General features: G+C 46.4%; 1 protein-coding gene across 1 annotated transcript in view; it reads left to right on the top strand.

Annotated features, from left to right (window-relative positions):
• LOC147113152 (dynein axonemal heavy chain 8-like) overlaps positions 1-18,520 on the top strand; it is a 1,456,516-nt gene that overhangs the window by 437,234 nt on the left and 1,000,762 nt on the right. Inside the window, exons 17-18 of the mRNA XM_085998053.1 lie at positions 300-487; positions 7,912-7,998. Coding sequence (XP_085854179.1) covers positions 300-487; positions 7,912-7,998 — 275 coding nt within the window. The remainder of the gene's footprint in view (positions 1-299; positions 488-7,911; positions 7,999-18,520) is intronic.

Genomic DNA, 18,520 nt, shown 5'->3' with positions numbered 1-18,520 from the left:
CCTTAAAACTTACCTCTTTAACCAAGCTTTTTCTTACCTGTCCTAATATCTCCTTATGTGGCTCGGTGTCAAACTTTGTTTGATATCCTGTGAAGCATCTTGGGAGGTTTTACGTTAAAGGCGCTATTTGTTGTTTTTGTTGTGATCATTTAAAAATGTTGAAAACAGCTAAATTCAAATCAAATGATCAGATTAAAGACTTTTACTGATTACCAAGTTTGACAAGTTGCCAAGTTTGTTAACTTCACTTATAAATTAATTATTAACTGTATTGCTTGGTACTTTTACATTTTTTTTAGGTTTGGCACAGTCTGGTTCCTGGGGCTGCTTTGATGAATTTAATCGAATTGAGCTGCCTGTATTATCTGTAGCAGCGCAACAGATTTATATTATTCTCGTAGCAAGGAAAGAAAGGAAGAAAGTATTTATCTTCACTGATGGAGATAGTGTATCACTTAATCCAGAGTTTGGCATTTTTATCACAATGGTAAGTAAGCAAAAGGGAAGTAGAAATGCAGAAATAGGATACAGCTTGAATGTGTTTTCTTTGCTTTGTCTAATTGGGGCAGATCTTGACTTTGTGTGATAATGTAAAATGGGCAATAGTGAGTTGGAAGCTCATTTTATATCTCTCCCGATTTTTATTTCTATTCAATTCAAAAGTCATAAAGCAAACTCTCAGAACTGACACCTTCACCGGCGCACTGTGGCTGGAGTGTGCACCAGCTACAAGATGCACTGCAGCAAGTCGCCAAGGCTTCTTCGACAGCACCTCCTAAACCCACGACCTCTACCACCTAGAAGGACAGGGGCAGCAGGCACATGGGAACACCACCACCTCCAAGTTCTTTTCCAAGTCACACACCATTCTAACTTGGAAATATGTCGCCGTTCCTTCATCGTCGCTAGGTCAAAATCTTGGAACTCCCTACCTAACAGCACTGTGGGAGTACCTTCACCACACAGACTGCAGCAGTTCAAGAGGCAGCTCACAACCACCTGCTCAAGGGTAATTAGGGATGGGCAATAAATGCTGGCCTTGCCAGCGACGTCCACATCCCATGAATGAATAAAAAGTCTCGCTGATATCCCATGCACAGCAGTTAACTACAAATATGCCCAGCAACCTTATAAAAAAATGTTTCCCTTCCATTGTCCTCAGCTTTAGAATCATAGAGACATAGGGGGCTAAATTCGGTTGATTTGCGCCTCCCATAAGAGGGTACTAACAGGGAGCAAATCAACTAGCGCCTGGGCGTGGCGCCGCTTACGCCTCCTGCGAAATTTAGCGAGAGGTTAGCGGCGGAGGTAACTGTTAGCGCTGTGTGGCGCAGCGCCACCGGCGATGACGTCATCGCTGTGCGCAGCGCCCCGCACGCGCTCTGGCTGTAATATTGGGTGGTGCCCCCTGACTTACCGCTGGACACTATGTCCGCTGGAATCGTGGGGGGCCTACCTGCGGCCGGGGCGGCGCTAGTTAAAGGAGAGGTGGCGGGCGGCCATTTTTGTTGCTGGCCGCCTGCCAGCACCTGCCCCCACTGCCGTCCCCAGCCCCCATGAAGCCCCCCACGGGGTGCCGCCTGCTCTCCATGAGCCCGGCACTCCTCTTGAGTTTGCCGGCACTCCCGATCCCTGGTGGCCCAGCTGGGCACCAGGACGCGCTGCACCAGGCCCCTCCCCTTTAATAAGGGGTGGAAGGCCTGCAGTACCGCGGCACGACGTGCCACAGAGCGTGGCACTGCAGCATATAGCGCCGAGATATTGGCTCGCAGCGCCCAAAGAGGGACGCAGGGCGCTTCCAGTAACATCCCTCCTCGCTCTCGGGGCGTTACTTGGGAAAATCGGCCATGGGGGAGCTAACGTTTTCGGGACGCTACCCAAATTTTACCCCATAGAGTCATAACAGCACAGAAGGAGAAGATTCGGTGCATCGAGTCCGTGCCAGCTCTCTGTAGAGCAATCCAGTCAGTCCCATTCCCCCGCTCTATCCCCGTGGCCCTGCAAGTTTATTTCCCTCAAGTGCCTATCTAGTCTCCCCTTGAAAACATTGAGTGTCTCCACTTCCACCACTTCCGTTGGCAGCGAGTTCCAGATCCTCACCACTTGCTGCGTAAAAAGCTTTCCCTCACATCCCCCCTGTATCTCTTGCCCAAACCCTTAAATCTGTGTACCCTAGTCCTTGTACCATCAACTAGTGGGAACAGCCTTTCCCCGTCTAGCCTATCCAAACCCGTCATAATCTTGTACACCTCTATCAAATCACCCCTCAACCTCCTTTGCTCTAATGAAAACAAATCCATCTTCTCCAACCTATCCTTGTAGCTAAGATCCACCATTCCCGGAACCATTCTGGTAAATCTCCTCTGCACCCTCTCAAGTGCCTTCACATCCTTCCTAAAGTGTGGTGACCAGAACTGGATGCAATACTTCAGTTGTGGCCTAACCAGCGCTTTATAAAGGTTCAGCATAACTTCTCTACTTTTGTACTCAATACCTCTATTTATGAAGCCCAAGATCCCATATGCTTTGCTAACCACTCTCTCAATATGTCCTGCCACCTTCAGGGACCTATGCACATTAACTCCCAGGTTCCTCTGTCCCTGCACACTCTTTAAAACTCAGCCATGAAGTGTTTATTGCCTCTCCCCATTCATTCTGCCAAAATGCATCACCTCACACTTCTCTGTATTAAATTCCATCTGCCACTTGTCTGCCCATTCTGCTAGCCTTTCTATGTCCTGTTGCAGTCGATTAGTATCATCCTCACTGTTTGCCACACCCCCGAATTTGGTTTCTTCGTCAAATTTAGAAATTCTACTCTGTATTCCAATATCCAGGTCATTTATATATGTCAAAGAAAGCAGTGGCCCCAGCACTGACCCTTGGGGAACACCACTGTCTACCATCCTCCAGTCTGAAAAACTGCCATTTACCACAACTCGCTGTTTTCTGTCCTTAAGCCAATTCCTTATCCAAGCTGCCACTAACCCACCTATTCCATGAGCCTCAGTTTTGTTAACCAGCCTTCTATGTGATACTTTGTCAAACGCCTTCCTAAAATCCATGTAGACAACATCCATTGCATTCCGTTCATCAATCCTCTCTGTTACTTCATCAAAAAATTCAATTAGATTAGTCAAACACGATCTGCCTTTTACAAATCCGTATTGGCTCTCCTTAATTAGCTTAAACCTCCCCAAGTGCCCGTTAATTTTTTCCTTGATTATTTTTTCTAAAACTTTACCCAGCACTGATGTTAAACTAACCGGCCTGTAGTTACTAGGATTGTCCTTACACCCTTTCTTGAACAATGGTGTCACATTTGCCACTTTCCAATCCTCCTGCACCTCCCCCGCATCTGGGGAAGATTGGAAAATTATGGCAAGCCCTTCCGCTATCTCCTCCCCCAATTCATTTAGCAATCTGGGATGCAAGCCAACTGGACCAGGTGATTTACCCATTCTAAGCATACACAGCCTTTCTAGTACATCCTGTTTATCAATTTTCACCCTTTCCATTGCTTCTACCTTTTCCACTTCTATCAATATTTTGTCAGCATCCACCTCTTTAACAAAGGGTGATTTTACATGGAACTGGATTGGCATGGAAGGAGATAACTACTGAGGTGTCTCTAGGATCAGTACTGGGATCATTACTGTTAACAGTATATATAAATGACTTGAAAGTGGCGACAAGAAAAAAACTCCCCAACTTTTTAGATGATACCAAACTAGGTAAGGTTCATGAGATTGATTCCTGGGATGGCGGGACTGTCGTATGAGAAGAGATTGAGTAAACTAGGCCTGTATTCTCTTGAATTCAGACGAATGAGAGGGGATCTCATTGAAGCATACAAAATTATTACAGGATTTGATGGGATGGATGCTGGGAGAATGTTTCCCGTGGCTGGGGAGTTTAGAACCAGGGGCCACAGCCTCAAGATAAAGGGTAGGCCATTCAGGACTGAAATGAGAAGAAATTTCTTCACACAGAGGGTGGTGAATCTTTGGAATTTGCTACCCCAGGAGGCTCAGTCAGTGGATATATTCAAAACAGAAGTCGATAGATTTCTGACTAGTAAGGGCATCAAGGGATATGGCGATAAGGCCGGTGAATGGAATTGAGGCAGAAGATCAGCCATGATCTCATTGAATGGCGGAGCAGGCTCGAAGGGCCGAATGGCCTACTCCTGCTCCTATTTCTTATGTCCCTATGTTCTTATGTAGGAAGGATTGCAAACTACTAAGAATGGGAAGTCAAAGCCATAAAAATCTGGATAGACTGGGGAACTGCCAGGCTTCCTTTAATGTGACAAAGGTAAAGTCATGAGATTGGGCAAGGATAATAAACAGTGGCAACATCAACTATATGGTACATCAATTATACAGGACACGACAAAAAAGAGAACAGCTTGAGCTCTGTTCAGAAACTTACAATAGGTTTGACTTGATGAGAATATCATTTTCTTTGAATTGTTCAATGGCCTCCATTTTGCACTTGTTTTTTAGGTGCTATTGTGAGGGAAAATAGGTGCACAGCCAGAATGCCCATTTTGTCCTGGTTTTGTGGTGCCTTGCTATGCTCTTATGAAGTATACAACAATATGGACGCCTCCATGCCAGGCTCAAAAGCTGTAAAAGTGACAGTATGACTGCAGCATTACAGTTCAGAAAACTCACTTGCATTCATCTGATTCTCCAAGTTTCAGTTTGTATCTTATTTATATTAGGTGGAATAGGGCGTTAACAAACTTTTGAATGGGCGTGTAAATGCCAAATTAACTTCAGTGTGGATAAGCATCAGGTGGTGCATTTTTGGTAGGTGCAATATGGAGACCAATTACTCCTTGGAAAATAAGGGGGCAAAATTGGGTGCCTTTGCGCCTCCCATTAGCGACCGGGCATGGCGCTGACATCAACACCAGCCATGTTTAGCGGGAATTTTGCAGCGGCACTACGGCGTTGCATCCCGATCTCCTTCGCCCGGAGATCGTGATGTTATCACCATGTGTATCGTCCCGGTAGCGCCCCGGACCCAAAATTAACTTCCACCCAGGACCCAAAATTGACTTCTGCCCCCTGCAGCAGTGCTGGTCGAAAACACCGACAGCTGCAGGAGGCATACATCGGGCGGCCAGCCGCTTCAGGGGTGATGATTAAAGGCGAGGTGGCCGAGGTAAGTAAAAAAAAACTTACCATCTTGTTCCAGTTTTTTTCACTGCTTGAGTCCCGGGCTGATCGCGTGGGATCACGGCTGCCTTGGTGGTCCAGGAAGGTAGTTTTTATAGTGCAGAGCCTGCAGCGATGGCCCTTCCCTTTAAGGGAGGGAAGGAGCCTTTGAACGTGACAGCGCTGCATGGCCCAGTGTACAGCGCTGCTGAAGTCTGCGCCTCTTGCCGATTGCACTCCAAGAAGGAAGTGAAGGGCTTGATTTAGCACTCCACTTCCTTCTTGGAGTGCAAACGGCGAATTTTCCAAACTTTTAAAAATTACCGCCCCAATTGGGGCAATAGTGAAGTTCTCCATAGAATCCAAATGGGGTAGAGGAGCAAATAGATCTAGAGGTACAGATTCATAAATCATTAAAAGTAGCAATGCAGGTTAACAAAGCTATAAAAATTGCAAACAAAGATCTGGGGTTCAATTCTAGAGGAAAAGAATTTAAAAGCAGGGAAGTTATGTTAAACTTGTGTAGATCCTTGGTTTGACCACACTTAGGGGTCGATTTTCATTCAGCAGTTGGGAAGGAGGCAGGGCTACAACTTTTGGGTTTTAGTCCCACCTACATTGACGTCCGGCCAATCCACGTGATTTTCCCTTGATTGACCTTGTTGAGCCCGCCCAGCGGGCTCAGCAGGCCAATTAAGGGCCACCCGGCAACAGGTGACGTCACAGACTGAAATTTCATCTGTCAAGTGGTGTTGACAGATGAAATATCAGTGTTTCACAGCTGTTTGAAGCTGTCAAACACTGACAGTCTGACTTCTAACCTGAGTCCTTCTACACAGACTCAGTTAGAACTCTCACCGGCAATGAAAGCTGCAGACTGTCACTTTTGACAGCTCGCAGCCATTTTGCTTTCAGTGCCGGCTGAGTGATGGACTCCCGAAACCTAGAGGAAGAAAGGCTGTTAAGGTAAGTACAGGTAATTTAAACTTCTTTACACACTTTAGACACACCAAACACACTTATTTTGCACTTATGCACCCATCACTCACCTTTACACCGACATCGCGACCCCTCCAAGTCCTTCAACCCGACGGCCCGCCTGCTCTAACCTGGCGTGGTTTGGAGCCGTTGGGAATCCCACACGACACCCCTCAGAATAGGGATTAGGCTAAAAACTGCCTGTTAACTACCTGTTAACAGGCAGTTAATTGGCACTAATCGCTTCCCGCCTCGGGTCAGCGGGTCCCAGTGCGGGGCGGGTACCCGCCTCCTCTGAAACTTACGTGGAGGCAGGTTTTGGGCGGGATGGTGTCGGGACCCCCGAATTCGGGATTTTTGCCCCCCGCATGCCTAAAAGCCCGCCTCACGGCACACTGAAAATCAGCCCCTTAGAGTACTGTGCATAGTTCTGGTCTCCATGTTCTAAAAAGGATACAGAAGCACTGGAGAAAGTGTAAAAAAGATTAACAAGGAGTATATCAGAACTGAGAGGTTATAACTATCAGGAAAGACTCTAGAAAAGAGAAGGCTGAGAGCTGGCTTGATAAAGGTCTTTAGAATTATGAAGGGGGTCGACAGTGTAACCATAGAGATGATATTTCCACTTGCGGGTGAGTCCAAAACTAAGGGCCATGAATATAAGATAGTCACTAATAAATCAAATAAGGAATTCGGGAGAAACTTCTTTACTTAGAGAATGGTTAGAATGTGGAACGCATTACCACATGCAGCAGATGAGGCGAATAGAATAGATGCATTTAAGGGGAAGCTAGTTAAGTACATAAGGGAGAAAGGAATAGAAGGATATGTTGATAGGGTGAGATGGGATAAGGTGGCTCGGGTGGAGCTTAAACACCGGCATGGACCAGTTGGACCGAATGGCCTGTTTCTGTGCTGTAAATTCTATGTCATTCCTTGTAATGGTGGAAAATAAATGCATTTGGGTAGATTTTTGTATTTGCCGTCTGTCTGTAAAGCATTATTTGGGTGGAGCGCACTGTAACAGAGCCCATCCGATTTTCCTTTTTTTAAATTAATAGAAGGGAAATAAGGCGGGGCCCATTACAGCTGTGTGAATCTCGCTGGCCAACTTTCTTCTCTATGACGATAGCAAAATACTGCGGATGCTGGAAATCCGAAATAACAACAGAAAACGCTGGAAAAACTCAGCAGGCCAGGCAACATCCGTGGAGAGAGAAACAGAGTTAACGTTTCAGGTCGAAGACCCTTCGTCAGAACTGAGAAAAAAGCAGGAAATGAAACAGATTAAAAAGCAAGTTTGGGGGCTGGGAAATGGGGGCGGGGATGAAAGAACAAAAGGGAAGGTCTTTGGGGGGTGAAGAGACATTAAGAGATATTCCAGGCGAGACGAGATTGTAACAGGTAAAGAAACAAAGGATGGCTCCAGATGAAGTGTGAAATACGCTGGCAGAATGAAAGACAGCTGCCATGTGGGAGAGAGAAACAAAAGGAAAAGGCACAAACCAAAAGTGTGGATAAAAAATATATAAAAATATGATAGGGGCCAAGGTTATGATCTGAAATTGTTGTCTTTTCTATGCTCCGCCTGGGTAATCCTTTAAAAGCAGGCAGTAAAGATAAAAATCTACCCCTTTATTTACTCTAACATTCACTCAAATTAGGAATGAGTCAATTAAGGAATGTCATATTAAGGAGGTCTCTTCAGTTATCTTTCTGTCCAACACCTCTGAAAGTCTAATTTTTCCTCTTTCCTCTCTTGCAGAATCCTGGATATGCAGGGCGTCAAGAACTGCCAGAAAATCTGAAAATTCAATTTAGGACAGTAGCCATGATGGTGCCAGATAGACAGGTGAGAGGAATTGTTCAAATTCTGAGATGTTACATATATTCCAAAAGAAGAATTCCAACGACTGAATATAGATCTACAAGCAAAAAGATAAACATATTTATGCAACTAAATATGTTATAATTGTTTTACTGGGACCAAGTCCGCAACTACCGATAGGGTACACTTGAGAGTGGATGATGTGGGAAATCATAGAATCATAGAATAGCACAGCACAGAATGAGGCCATTCGCCCCATCGAGTCTGCGCCAGCTCTTTCGAAGAGCAATGCAGTTAGTCCCACTCCCCTGCTCTTTCCCCATATCCCTGCAATTTTTTCTCCTTCAACTATTTAACCAATTCTCTTTTGAAAACTACTATTGAATCTGTTTCCAGCACCCTATCAGCCAAATCCTAACCACTCGTTGCACAAAAAAGTTTTTCCTCATGTCACCTCTGGTTCTTTGCCAATCACCTTAATCTGTGTCCTCTGATTATATTCTTGTTTGTACAGCCAAAATCAGTGTATTCAATTTTTTACTTATAATTTTTACTGCTAGAAGCAGCAGCACCTTTAACATTTCAAAGTCACACCAAATCACTTCAGAATAGACAAGTGCCTGGCCACGTACCCAACCAGGGGACGGGAGTGGGGGGATGGAGGACCCTTATTTACAATCTCAAACATTTTATGTTATTGTCAAAGATGTTCCACAGAACTACTTTGTGACACCTTGCTGCTTAAGCTGTTGTGCTATTCAATTTGTCCAGTGTGGCACGCAGCCACTCAGACTATAAGAATCCCCCTGGACATGGGTCATAGGATAGACCCTCGCGGGAGTTAGTGACATTGATTGACAGACATTGTAAGTATCATAAGGTTTAGCTTAGCTATGGAAAAGGACAGGGAGCAATCTAGAGTAAAAATACTTAATTGGAGGAAGGCCAATTTCAGTGGGATGAGAACGAATCTGGCCCGGGTAAATTGGAATCAAAGATTGGCAGGCTAAACTGTAATGGAACAATGGGCTGCCTTTAAAGAGGAAATAGTTCGGGTACAGTCAAAGTACATTCCCATTAGGGAGAAAGGTAGGGCAACTAAAGTCAGGGCTCTATGGATGACGAAAGAGATAGAGAGTAAGATGAAGCAGAAAAAGAGCGCATATGACATTCGTCAGGTTGAGAATACAAGTGAGAACCAGGCTGAATATAAAAAGTTGAGAGGGGAAGTGAAAAAGAAAATAAGAGGGGCAAAGAGAGGGTATGAAAATAGAATGGCAGCTAACATAAAAGGTAACACAAAGGTATTCTATAGGCATATAAGTAGTAAACAGTTAGTAAGAGGAGGGGTGGGGCCGAATAAGGACCAAAAAGGAGGCAGAGGGTATGGCTGAGGTGCTAAATGAGTACTTTGCATCTGTCTTCACAAAGGAAGAAGATGCTGCCATAGACATAGTAAAGGAGGAGGTAGAGGAGATACTGGATGACATAAAAATTGATAAAGAGCAGGTACTAGAAAGGCTGGCTGTACTTAAAGTAGATAAGTCACTAGGACCAGATGGGATGCATCCTAGGACGCTGAGGGAAGTGAAGGAAGAAATTGCGGACGTACTGGCCATAATCTTCCAATCCTCTTTAGATACGGGGGTGCTGCCAGAGGACTGAAGAATTGCAAATGTTACACCCTTGTTCAAAAAAGGGTGTAAAGGTAAAGGGGGAAAAATTGGGTTGCTTTACGCCTCCCATTAGCATCCCCGGGGAGCACTAATGGGGCACAAAGCCCCTAACGCCCAGGCGTGGCTCCACTAACGCCTCCTGTGAAATTCAGCAGGAGGTTAGCCCCGGCGGTAGTGGGTAGCGGCCCATGGCGCTGCGCCTCCGCCGATGACGTCATCTCCGTGCGCAGTGTCACGCTCACGCCATAGCCGCAAACTTCAGTTGCGCTTCCTGACCTATCGCCGGACGATATGTCCAACAGGGTCAGGGTGGTGTTTTTGCAGTCGCGGCGGCAAAAGTTAAAGGGCAGATGTCGGGCGGCCATTTTTTTTCAGCCGCCTGCCAGCACCTGCCCCCTTCCCCTTTTTTATTCGGGGTGCTGCCCACGTACGCTAAGCCTGGCACTCCTCTTCAGTGCCGGGCTGCTTTCCCGGCACCCCGCTCCCCGGTGGTCCAGCAGGGCCCCGGTGCGCACAGAGCTAGGCCCCTCCCCTTTAATCAGGGGAGGGGGCCCTGCAATACATGCTACGTGCCGATGTGTGTGGCGCTGTTGCACGTAACACTGCAATATTCGCTTTAACGCCCCAGGAAGGAGGGGGAGCGCTTCCAGTGGCTCTCCGCCTCCTGCTTGCGGTGCTACCACTGAATTTACGGCGCAGGGGGGCTAAAAGTAGCGCCCTGCCAAGTTAGCGCCCCAAAGGGGGCGCCACCGAATTTTTCCCCCAAACCCAACAACTACAGGCCAGTCAGTTTAACCTTGGTAGTGGAGAAGCTTTTAGAAACAATAATTAGGGACAAAATTAACAGTCACTTGGACAAGTGTGGATTAATTAAGGGAAGCCAGCACGGATTTATGAAAGGCAAATCGTGTTTAACCAATTTGATTGAGTTTTTTGATGAGGTAAAAGAGAGGGTTGATGAGGGCAATGCAGTTGACGATGTGTACATGGATTTCCTGAAGGCGTTTGACAAAGTGCCACATAATAGGCTTGCCAGTAAAGTTGAAGCCCAAGGAATAAAAGTGATAGTGGCAGCATGGATACGAAATTGACTAAGTGACAGGAAACAGAGAGTCGTGGTGAACGGTTGTTTTTCAGAATGGAGGAAGGTATACAGTGGTGTTCCTCAGGGGTCAGCTCTGGGACCACTGCTTTTCTTGATATATATTAATGACTTGGATGTGGGTGTACAGGGCACAATTTCAAAATTTGCAGATGACACAAATCTTGGAAGTATAGTGAACAGTGAGGAACATAAGAACATAAGAACTAGGAGCAGGAGTAGGCCATATGGCCCCTTGGGCCTGCTCCGCCATTCAATAGGATCATGGCTGATCCGAATCTAGACTCACGTCCACTTCCCTGCCCTCTCCCCGTAACCCCTAATTCCCTTATCTGCTAGGAAACTGTCTATCTCCGTTTTAAATTTATTTAATGTTGCAGCTTCACAGCTGTCTGGGGTAGCAAATTCCATAGATTTACTACCCTCTGAGTGAAGAAGTTTCTCCTCATCTCAGTTTTGAAAGGGCAGCCCCTTATTCTAGGATTATGCCCCCTAGTTCTAGTCTCACCCATCAGTGGAAACATCCTCACCGTATCCACCCGATCAAGCCCCCTCACAATCTTATATGTTTCGATAAGATCGCCTCTCATTCTTCTGAACTCTAATGAGTAGAGGCCTAACCTACTCAACTTATCCTCATACGTCAACCCCCTCATCTCCGGAATCAACCGAGTGAACCTTCTCTGAACCGCCTCGAGAGCAAGTATATCTTTTCTTAAATATGGAAACCAAAACTGGAGAATAGTGATAGACTACAAGAGGATATAGACAGGCTGGTGGAATGGGCGGACACGTGGCAGATGAAGTTTAACGCAGAAAAGTGCGAAGTGATGCATTTTGGTCGAAAGAATGAAGAGAGAAAATATAGACTAAAGGGTACAATCCTAAAGTGGGTGCAAGAACAGAAAGACCTAGGGTATATGTGCACAAATCGTTGAAGGTGGCAGGGCAGGTTGAGAAAGCAGTTAAAAAAGCTTAAGGGATCCTGGGCTTCATGAATAGAGGTATACAGTACAAAAGCGTGGAAATTATGATGAACCTGTAGCAAACACTGGTTCGGCCTCAACTGGAGTATTGTGTCCCATTCTGGATGTGAAGACCTTAGAGACTTTAGAGAGGGTGCAGAAAAGATTTACGAGAATGATTCCAGGAATGAGGGACTTCAGTTACGTGGATAGACTGGAAAAGCTGGGGTTGTTCTCCTTAGAGCAGAGAAGATTGAGAGGAGATTTCATGGAGGTGTTCAAAATCATGAGGGGTCTGGACAGAGTAGATACAGAGAAACTGTTCCCATTGGCAGAAGGGTCGAGAACCAGAGGAGACAGATTTAAGGTGAATGGCAGAAGAACCAAAGGCGACATGAGGAATAACTTTTTTACTCAGTGAGTGGATAGGATCTGGAATGCACTGCCTGAAAGGGTGGTGGAGGAAGACTCGGTCATGGCTTTCAAAAGGGAGTTAGATAAGTACCTGAAGGAAAAAAAATTGCAGGGCTACGGGGAAAGGGCAGGGGAGTGGGACTGGCTTAAGTGCTCTTATAATATAATTGGGATTACGGAGACATGGCTCCAGGATGACCAAGTCTGGGAATTCAACATCCAGGGGTATTCAGTATTCAGGAAGGACAGGAAAAAAGGAAAAGGAGGTGGGGTAGCATTGCTGGTTAAAGAGGAGATTAACACAATAGTAGGGAAGGATATTAGCTCTGATGATGTGGAATCTGTATGGGCAGAGCTGAGAAATACCAAGGGGCAGAAAAAGTTAGTGGGAGTTGTATACAGACCCCCAAACAGTAATGCTGAGGTTGGGGATGGCATTAAACGGGAAATTAGAGACGCAATAAGGGCGCAGCAGTTATCATGGGTGACTTTAATCTACATATAGATTGGGCTAACCAAATTAGTAACAATACTGTGGAGGAGGAATTCCTAGAGGTATACGGGATGGTTTCCTGGACCAATATGTCAAGGAACCAACTAGAGATCAGGCCATCTTAGACTGGGTATTATGTAATGAGAAAGGATTAATTAGCAATCTTGTTGTGCGAGGCCCCTTGGGGAGGAGCGATCATAATATGATAGAATTCTTCATTAAAATGGAGAGTGAAGTAGTTGACTCAGTGACTAGTGTCCTGAATTTAAATAAAGGAAACTACGATGGTATGATGCACGAGTTGGCTAGGATGGATTAGGGAACGTTACTTAAAGGGTTGACGGTGGATCGGCAATGGCAAACATTTAAAGATCGCATGGATGAACTACAGAATTTGTTCATCCCTGTTTGGCATAAAAATAAAACAAAAAAGGTGACTCATCCGTGGCTAACAAAGGAAATTAGGGATAGCATAAGATCCAAGGAGAGGACATATAATTTGGCCAGAAAAAGCAGCAAACCTGAGGATTGGGAGCAGTTTAGGATTCAGCAAAGGAGGACAAAGGGATTAATTAAGAGGGGGAAAATAGATTATGAGAGTAAGCTTGCAGGGAACACATAAACTGACTGTAAAAGCTTCAAAAGATATGTGAAGAGAAAAAGATTGGTGAAGTCAAGCGTAGGTCGCTTGCAGTCAGAATCAGGGGAATTTATAATGGGGAACAAAGAAATGGCAGACCAATTAAATACATACTTTGGTTCTGTCTTCACAAAGGAGGACACAAATAACCTCCCAGAGATGTCGGGGAACATAGGGTTAAATGAGAGGGAGGAATTGAATCATAGAATCATAGAAGTTTACAGCACAGAAGGAGGCCATTCGGCCCATCGTGTCCGTGCCGGCTGAAAAAGTGCTCTCCAGCCTAATCCCACTTTCCAGCTCTTGGTCCGTAGCCCTGTAGGTTACGGCACTTCAAGTGCATATCCAAGTACTTTTTAAATGCGATGAGGGTCTCTGCCTCTCCCACCCTTTCAGGCAGTGAGTTCCAGTCCCCCACCACCCTCTGTGTGAAAAACATTTCTCCTCAACTCCCCTCTAAACCTCCGACCAATTATTTTAAATCCTTCCCCCTGTTTATTGGTCAAGAAAATTAAAATTAGGATTTTTTTTAAAATCTAAAAGACAATTAAAATACCAGATAAAGAGGCATGAATGAAGCTAAAATTTAAATTATTTCAGGCACTGAACATCACTGGTCAGTAATCAACAATTTCTGGAATACATTTTGGAAATTAAAAAGGGTGATTACATTCTCGCTTCTCATGCAGGCCCCGGTTAATTATGTCTCAACATTTCTTCATCCTCATAAGTTTTGAGAAGTAACATAATAATTATGACATTTTTTTGAAATGAAAATTTGGCAGTGGGGGTGGTAGGGTGGGCGGGAGGAAGGCTTGGATAAACTGTTGCTATTACCAACAGTAATTTCTAGCCTTTAACACACATTTCACGTGAGTCCTGTTCGTTCCAGGAACAGCTCCGTTTACATTACTCTTCATAGCCTTCCGGTTCCAAACTGCAGGTGTCTGCTCACTGGTTTTTGCTAAATCTGCCCTTTATCCCACCTTGGTTCGACCTTATGTATCTCTGTGTAAAACCACAAGCAGTACTCATGTATAAAATGCCTCTAAGATTGCAGAAATATTAATCTCCAACTCCTTGAATGCAAAGTATGTTATTGACAAACATTCTATATGGTGCCTTTTGCCCCTCCCCCGCTATGAAGATCACCCTGAGAGAGAAAATGTCTCGTGAATACAAATTTACAAGTTGGCAATGGTTCAGATGAAGGTTTGTATCTGTCTGCACAATTTGGAGATGCAGAGGATGCTAACCACTCCAACAGGGGGAATGTCACATGCTACTGACACAACTCTTCAAGTGTCTTTGTTGCCAAGCAACTGTAAGCCTGCTGGGTCAAGTGCATCGGAATCACTTGAGGTGCAGATGTAAACAGGCCTGTAGGCATAGACTAAAAACTGAAGACAAACCTGAAAGGAGACACTCTGAGGCAAGGTCAACTTTCTCACTTTGAAGACACAGAACGCGATGAATAAACATGAGTTGGGGATAAACCAAACTGCTCGATAAATGCCTATCAATAACGTGCTTAACTAAGAACATCTGAACTAAGTCAGAAATGACAACGGCTGCAGAATTCCCTGACTAGCTAGAAATTCTAAGCCAGCATAATTAGTATTTCCCTGCACTAAGGCTGGAAAATATACCTGCAAGGCTCAATGTTTGAATCTGACTCAAATGTAACTGGTGGAATGAAATCAGTATTTGTAGGGAAATGGTGTTAGGGAAATTCACGGGATTGAAGGCCGATAAATCCCCAGGGCCTGGTAATCTACATCCTAAGGTACTTAAGGAAGTGGCCCTAGAAATAGTAGATGCATTGCTGGTCATCTTCCAAAATTCTATAGACTCTGGAACAGTTCCCATGGATTGGAGGATAGCTAACGTAACCCCACTATTTAAAAAAGGTGGTGGAGAGAAAACGGGGAATTATAGACCGGTAAGTCTGACATCGGTAGTGGGGAAAATGCTAGAGTCCATTATAAAAGATGTAATAGCAGAGCACTTGGAAAACAGTGACAGGATCGGGCAAAGTCAACATGGATTTACAAAAGGTAAATCATGCTTGACTAATCTACTGGAATTTTTTGAGGATGTAACTGGTAGAATAGATAAGGGAGAACCAGTGCATGTGGTGTATTTGGACTTTCAGAAGGCTTTCCATAAGGTCCCGCATAAGAGATTAGCGTGCAAAGTTAAATCACACGGGATTGGGGGTAAGGCACTGTCTTGGATAGAGAACTGGTTGGCAGACAGGAAGCAAAGAGTTGGAATAAATGGGGCTTTTTCCGAGTGGCAGGCAGTGACTAGTGGGGTACCGCAGGGATCGGTGCTAGGACCCCAGCTATTCACAATATATATAAATGATCTAGACGAGGGAACTAGATGTAATATCTCCAAGTTTGCAGACGACACAAAGCTGGGTGGGTGTGTGTGCTGTGAGGAGGATGCAGAGAAACTCCAGTATGATTTGGACAGGTTGGGTGATTGGGCAGATGCATGGCAAATGCAGTATAATGTGGATAAATGTGAGTTTATCCACTTCGGTGGCAAAAACAGGAAGACAGATTATTATCTGAATGGCAATAGATTGGGCAAAGGGGAAATGCAACGAGACCTGGGTGTCCTTGTGCACCAGTCGCTGAAGGTAAGCATGCAGGTGCAGCAGGCGGTTAAGAAGGCAAATGGTATGTTGGCCTTCATAGCGAGAGGATTCGAGTACAGGAGCAAGGATGTCTTTCTGCAGTTGTACAGGGCCTTGGTGAGACCACACCTTGAGTATTGTGTGCAGTTTTGGTCACCTTATCTGAGGAAGGATGTTCTTGCCATGGAGAGAGTGCAGCGAAGATTCACCAGACTGATACCTGGGATGGCAGGAATGACGTATGAGGAGAGATTGGGTCGATTAGGCTTATATTCACTAAAGTTTAGAAGAATGAGAGGGGATCTCATTGAAACTTATAAAATTCTAACAGGACTAGACAGACTAGATGCAGGAAGGATGTTCCCGATGTCGGGGGAGTCCAGAACCAGGGGTCACAGTCTAAAGATAAGGGGTAAGCCATTTAGGACTGAAATGAGGAGGAATTTCTTCATCCAAAGAGTGGTGAACCTGTGGAATTCTCTACCACACAAGGCAGTTGAGGCCAATTCATTAAATATATTCAAGAAGGAGTTAGATATATTTCTTAAGGCTAAAGGGATCAAGGGATATGGGGAGAAGGCAAGGACAGGGTACTGAATTTGGATGATCAGCCATGATCGCATTAAATGGCAGAACAGGCTCGAGGGGCCGAATGGCCAACTCCTGCTCCTATCTTCTATGTTTCTATGTTTCTTGCAGAGAGCCGGCACGGGCTCGACGAGCCAAATGGCCTTCTTCCGTGCTGTAACCATTCTATGATTCTATGGGCTAGATTTTCAGTAGCTTGCGCCAGCAGTTAGCGCCTTAAGAGAAGTGATTTCCGGGCGCTATGCGTGTAGCGCCCGGGCGCAGCGCAGTTTGCGCTCCGCCCCAAATTAAGTTGCCCGTTAGCGCCGGCGCAAAGTTTAGCGCCCGCCCGGATGCGCGCGCAGAAAATGACGTCACATCCTCGTGCAACGCCCTTTGGCCGCCCCGATTGCAAACTTCAGTCGGACCGCCCCATTGTGCGGCGGGCGGCCGGAGCGTTTGGAAAAAGGAACGCAACACAACCAGCGCGGGCCCCGGGGGGCGCTAATTAAAGGGAACGTCCTCTCCAGTATAAAGGCCATCCTTTTTTCAGAAAACAGTCTTGTGCAACGCATTTCTGGAGACACAACAAGGAGGATAGCTAACTGGTTTCAAGCAGCAAGAGCCAGGTATTTTTGGACTCAGGCAACAGCGCTGCAAGTGGCCATTTGGAAATTAGAGTGTTTGCCAGGATTTGATGGGGGTTGCATGGGGTGCCAACGCGGAGCTGCAGCTCCATGTCCGTAGGGCTCGCAGACGCATTGTGAGAGGGGCAGCCCTGGCTAGAGGCAGAGGGGGCTACAGGCGTCGGCCACGTAGGCCTTACCCAGTCAGGCTATACCGCCAGCAGCGCTCCTACCTAAACATGAGTGCCGCGCGATGTGTTAAAAGGCTCCGATTCCGAAAGGGGGTGATTGCAGAGATCTGCCACCTGCTTCGCCGAGATCTGCGGCCAAAGCTCAGGTGCAGGACGTCTCTGTCGGTGGAAGTGAAGGTGACGGTGGCATTGAACTTCTATGCCACCGGCTCCTTCCAATACGCTGCTGGGGACATAGCAAACATCTCCCAGTACGGCGCGCATCGCTGCATCCGCCAGGTGACCGAAGCACTGTTCAGAAGGAGAAGCCAATTCATCTCCTTCCCCATGGCCCTGGAGAGCCAGCATCAGCGCGCATTGGGATTTTCCAGACTCGGGGAATTCCCCTTGGTGCAGGGCGCCATTGACTGTACGCATGTGGCTTTGCGGGCCCCTCTGGAGCATGGCGAGCAGTATCGCAACAGGAAGGGCTACCATTCTCTGAATGTGCAGCTGGTCTGTGACCACAAGCAGCGCATCATGGCAGTCAATGCCAGCTTCCCAGGCAGCAGCCACGATGCCTTTATCCTGCGGCAGAGTACTGTGCATGACATGTTCCAGGCACAGCCTCCCCCAAGAGGATGGCTACTCGGGGACAAAGGCTATCCTTTGTGCACCTGGCTCATGACCCTGCTCCGCGCGCCCAGGACCGCTGCTGAAGAGGCCTACAACGAGAGCCATCAAACCACCCGCAACATCATCGAGCTAACTATTGGGGTCCTCAAGCAGCGGTTCCGCTGCCTTGATCGCTCCGGAGGAGCTCTCCAGTATTCGCCGGACCGGGTCTCCCAATTTGTGGTGGTTTGCTGCATGCTACACAACCTGGCTATCCGCAGGACTCAGGCACTGCCACCTGACGTTGGACCAGCACCTCAGGAGGAGGAGCAGGAGGAGCATGAGGAGGAGGAGGAGGAGGAGGAGGAGGAGCAGGAGTACGTTCCCAGGAGGGAGCGACCAGGGCCAAGGGCCGCACGACGCCACCTTATTACACGGTACTTCTAAGCCCCCTGTCAGGGAATGGCCAGGGGCCATGAGGGAAGATGAGGAGGAGGAATTCCTGGAATGTTTTCGGGACGGTTATCTGGACCAATATGTCGAGGAGCCGACTCGAGATCAGGCCATTTTAGACTGGGTATTGTGCAATGAGAAGGGACTTATCAGCAATCTTCTTGTACGAGGCCCCTTG

The sequence above is a fragment of the Somniosus microcephalus genome, chromosome 9, assembly GCF_052327205.1.
Source record: "Somniosus microcephalus isolate GS21.2 chromosome 9, FLI_Smic_1.0, whole genome shotgun sequence".
Lineage (NCBI taxonomy): Eukaryota > Metazoa > Chordata > Chondrichthyes > Squaliformes > Somniosidae > Somniosus > Somniosus microcephalus.
The sequence above is the reverse complement of the archived record's forward strand: the minus strand, read 5'-3'. Positions and strand labels throughout refer to the sequence as shown.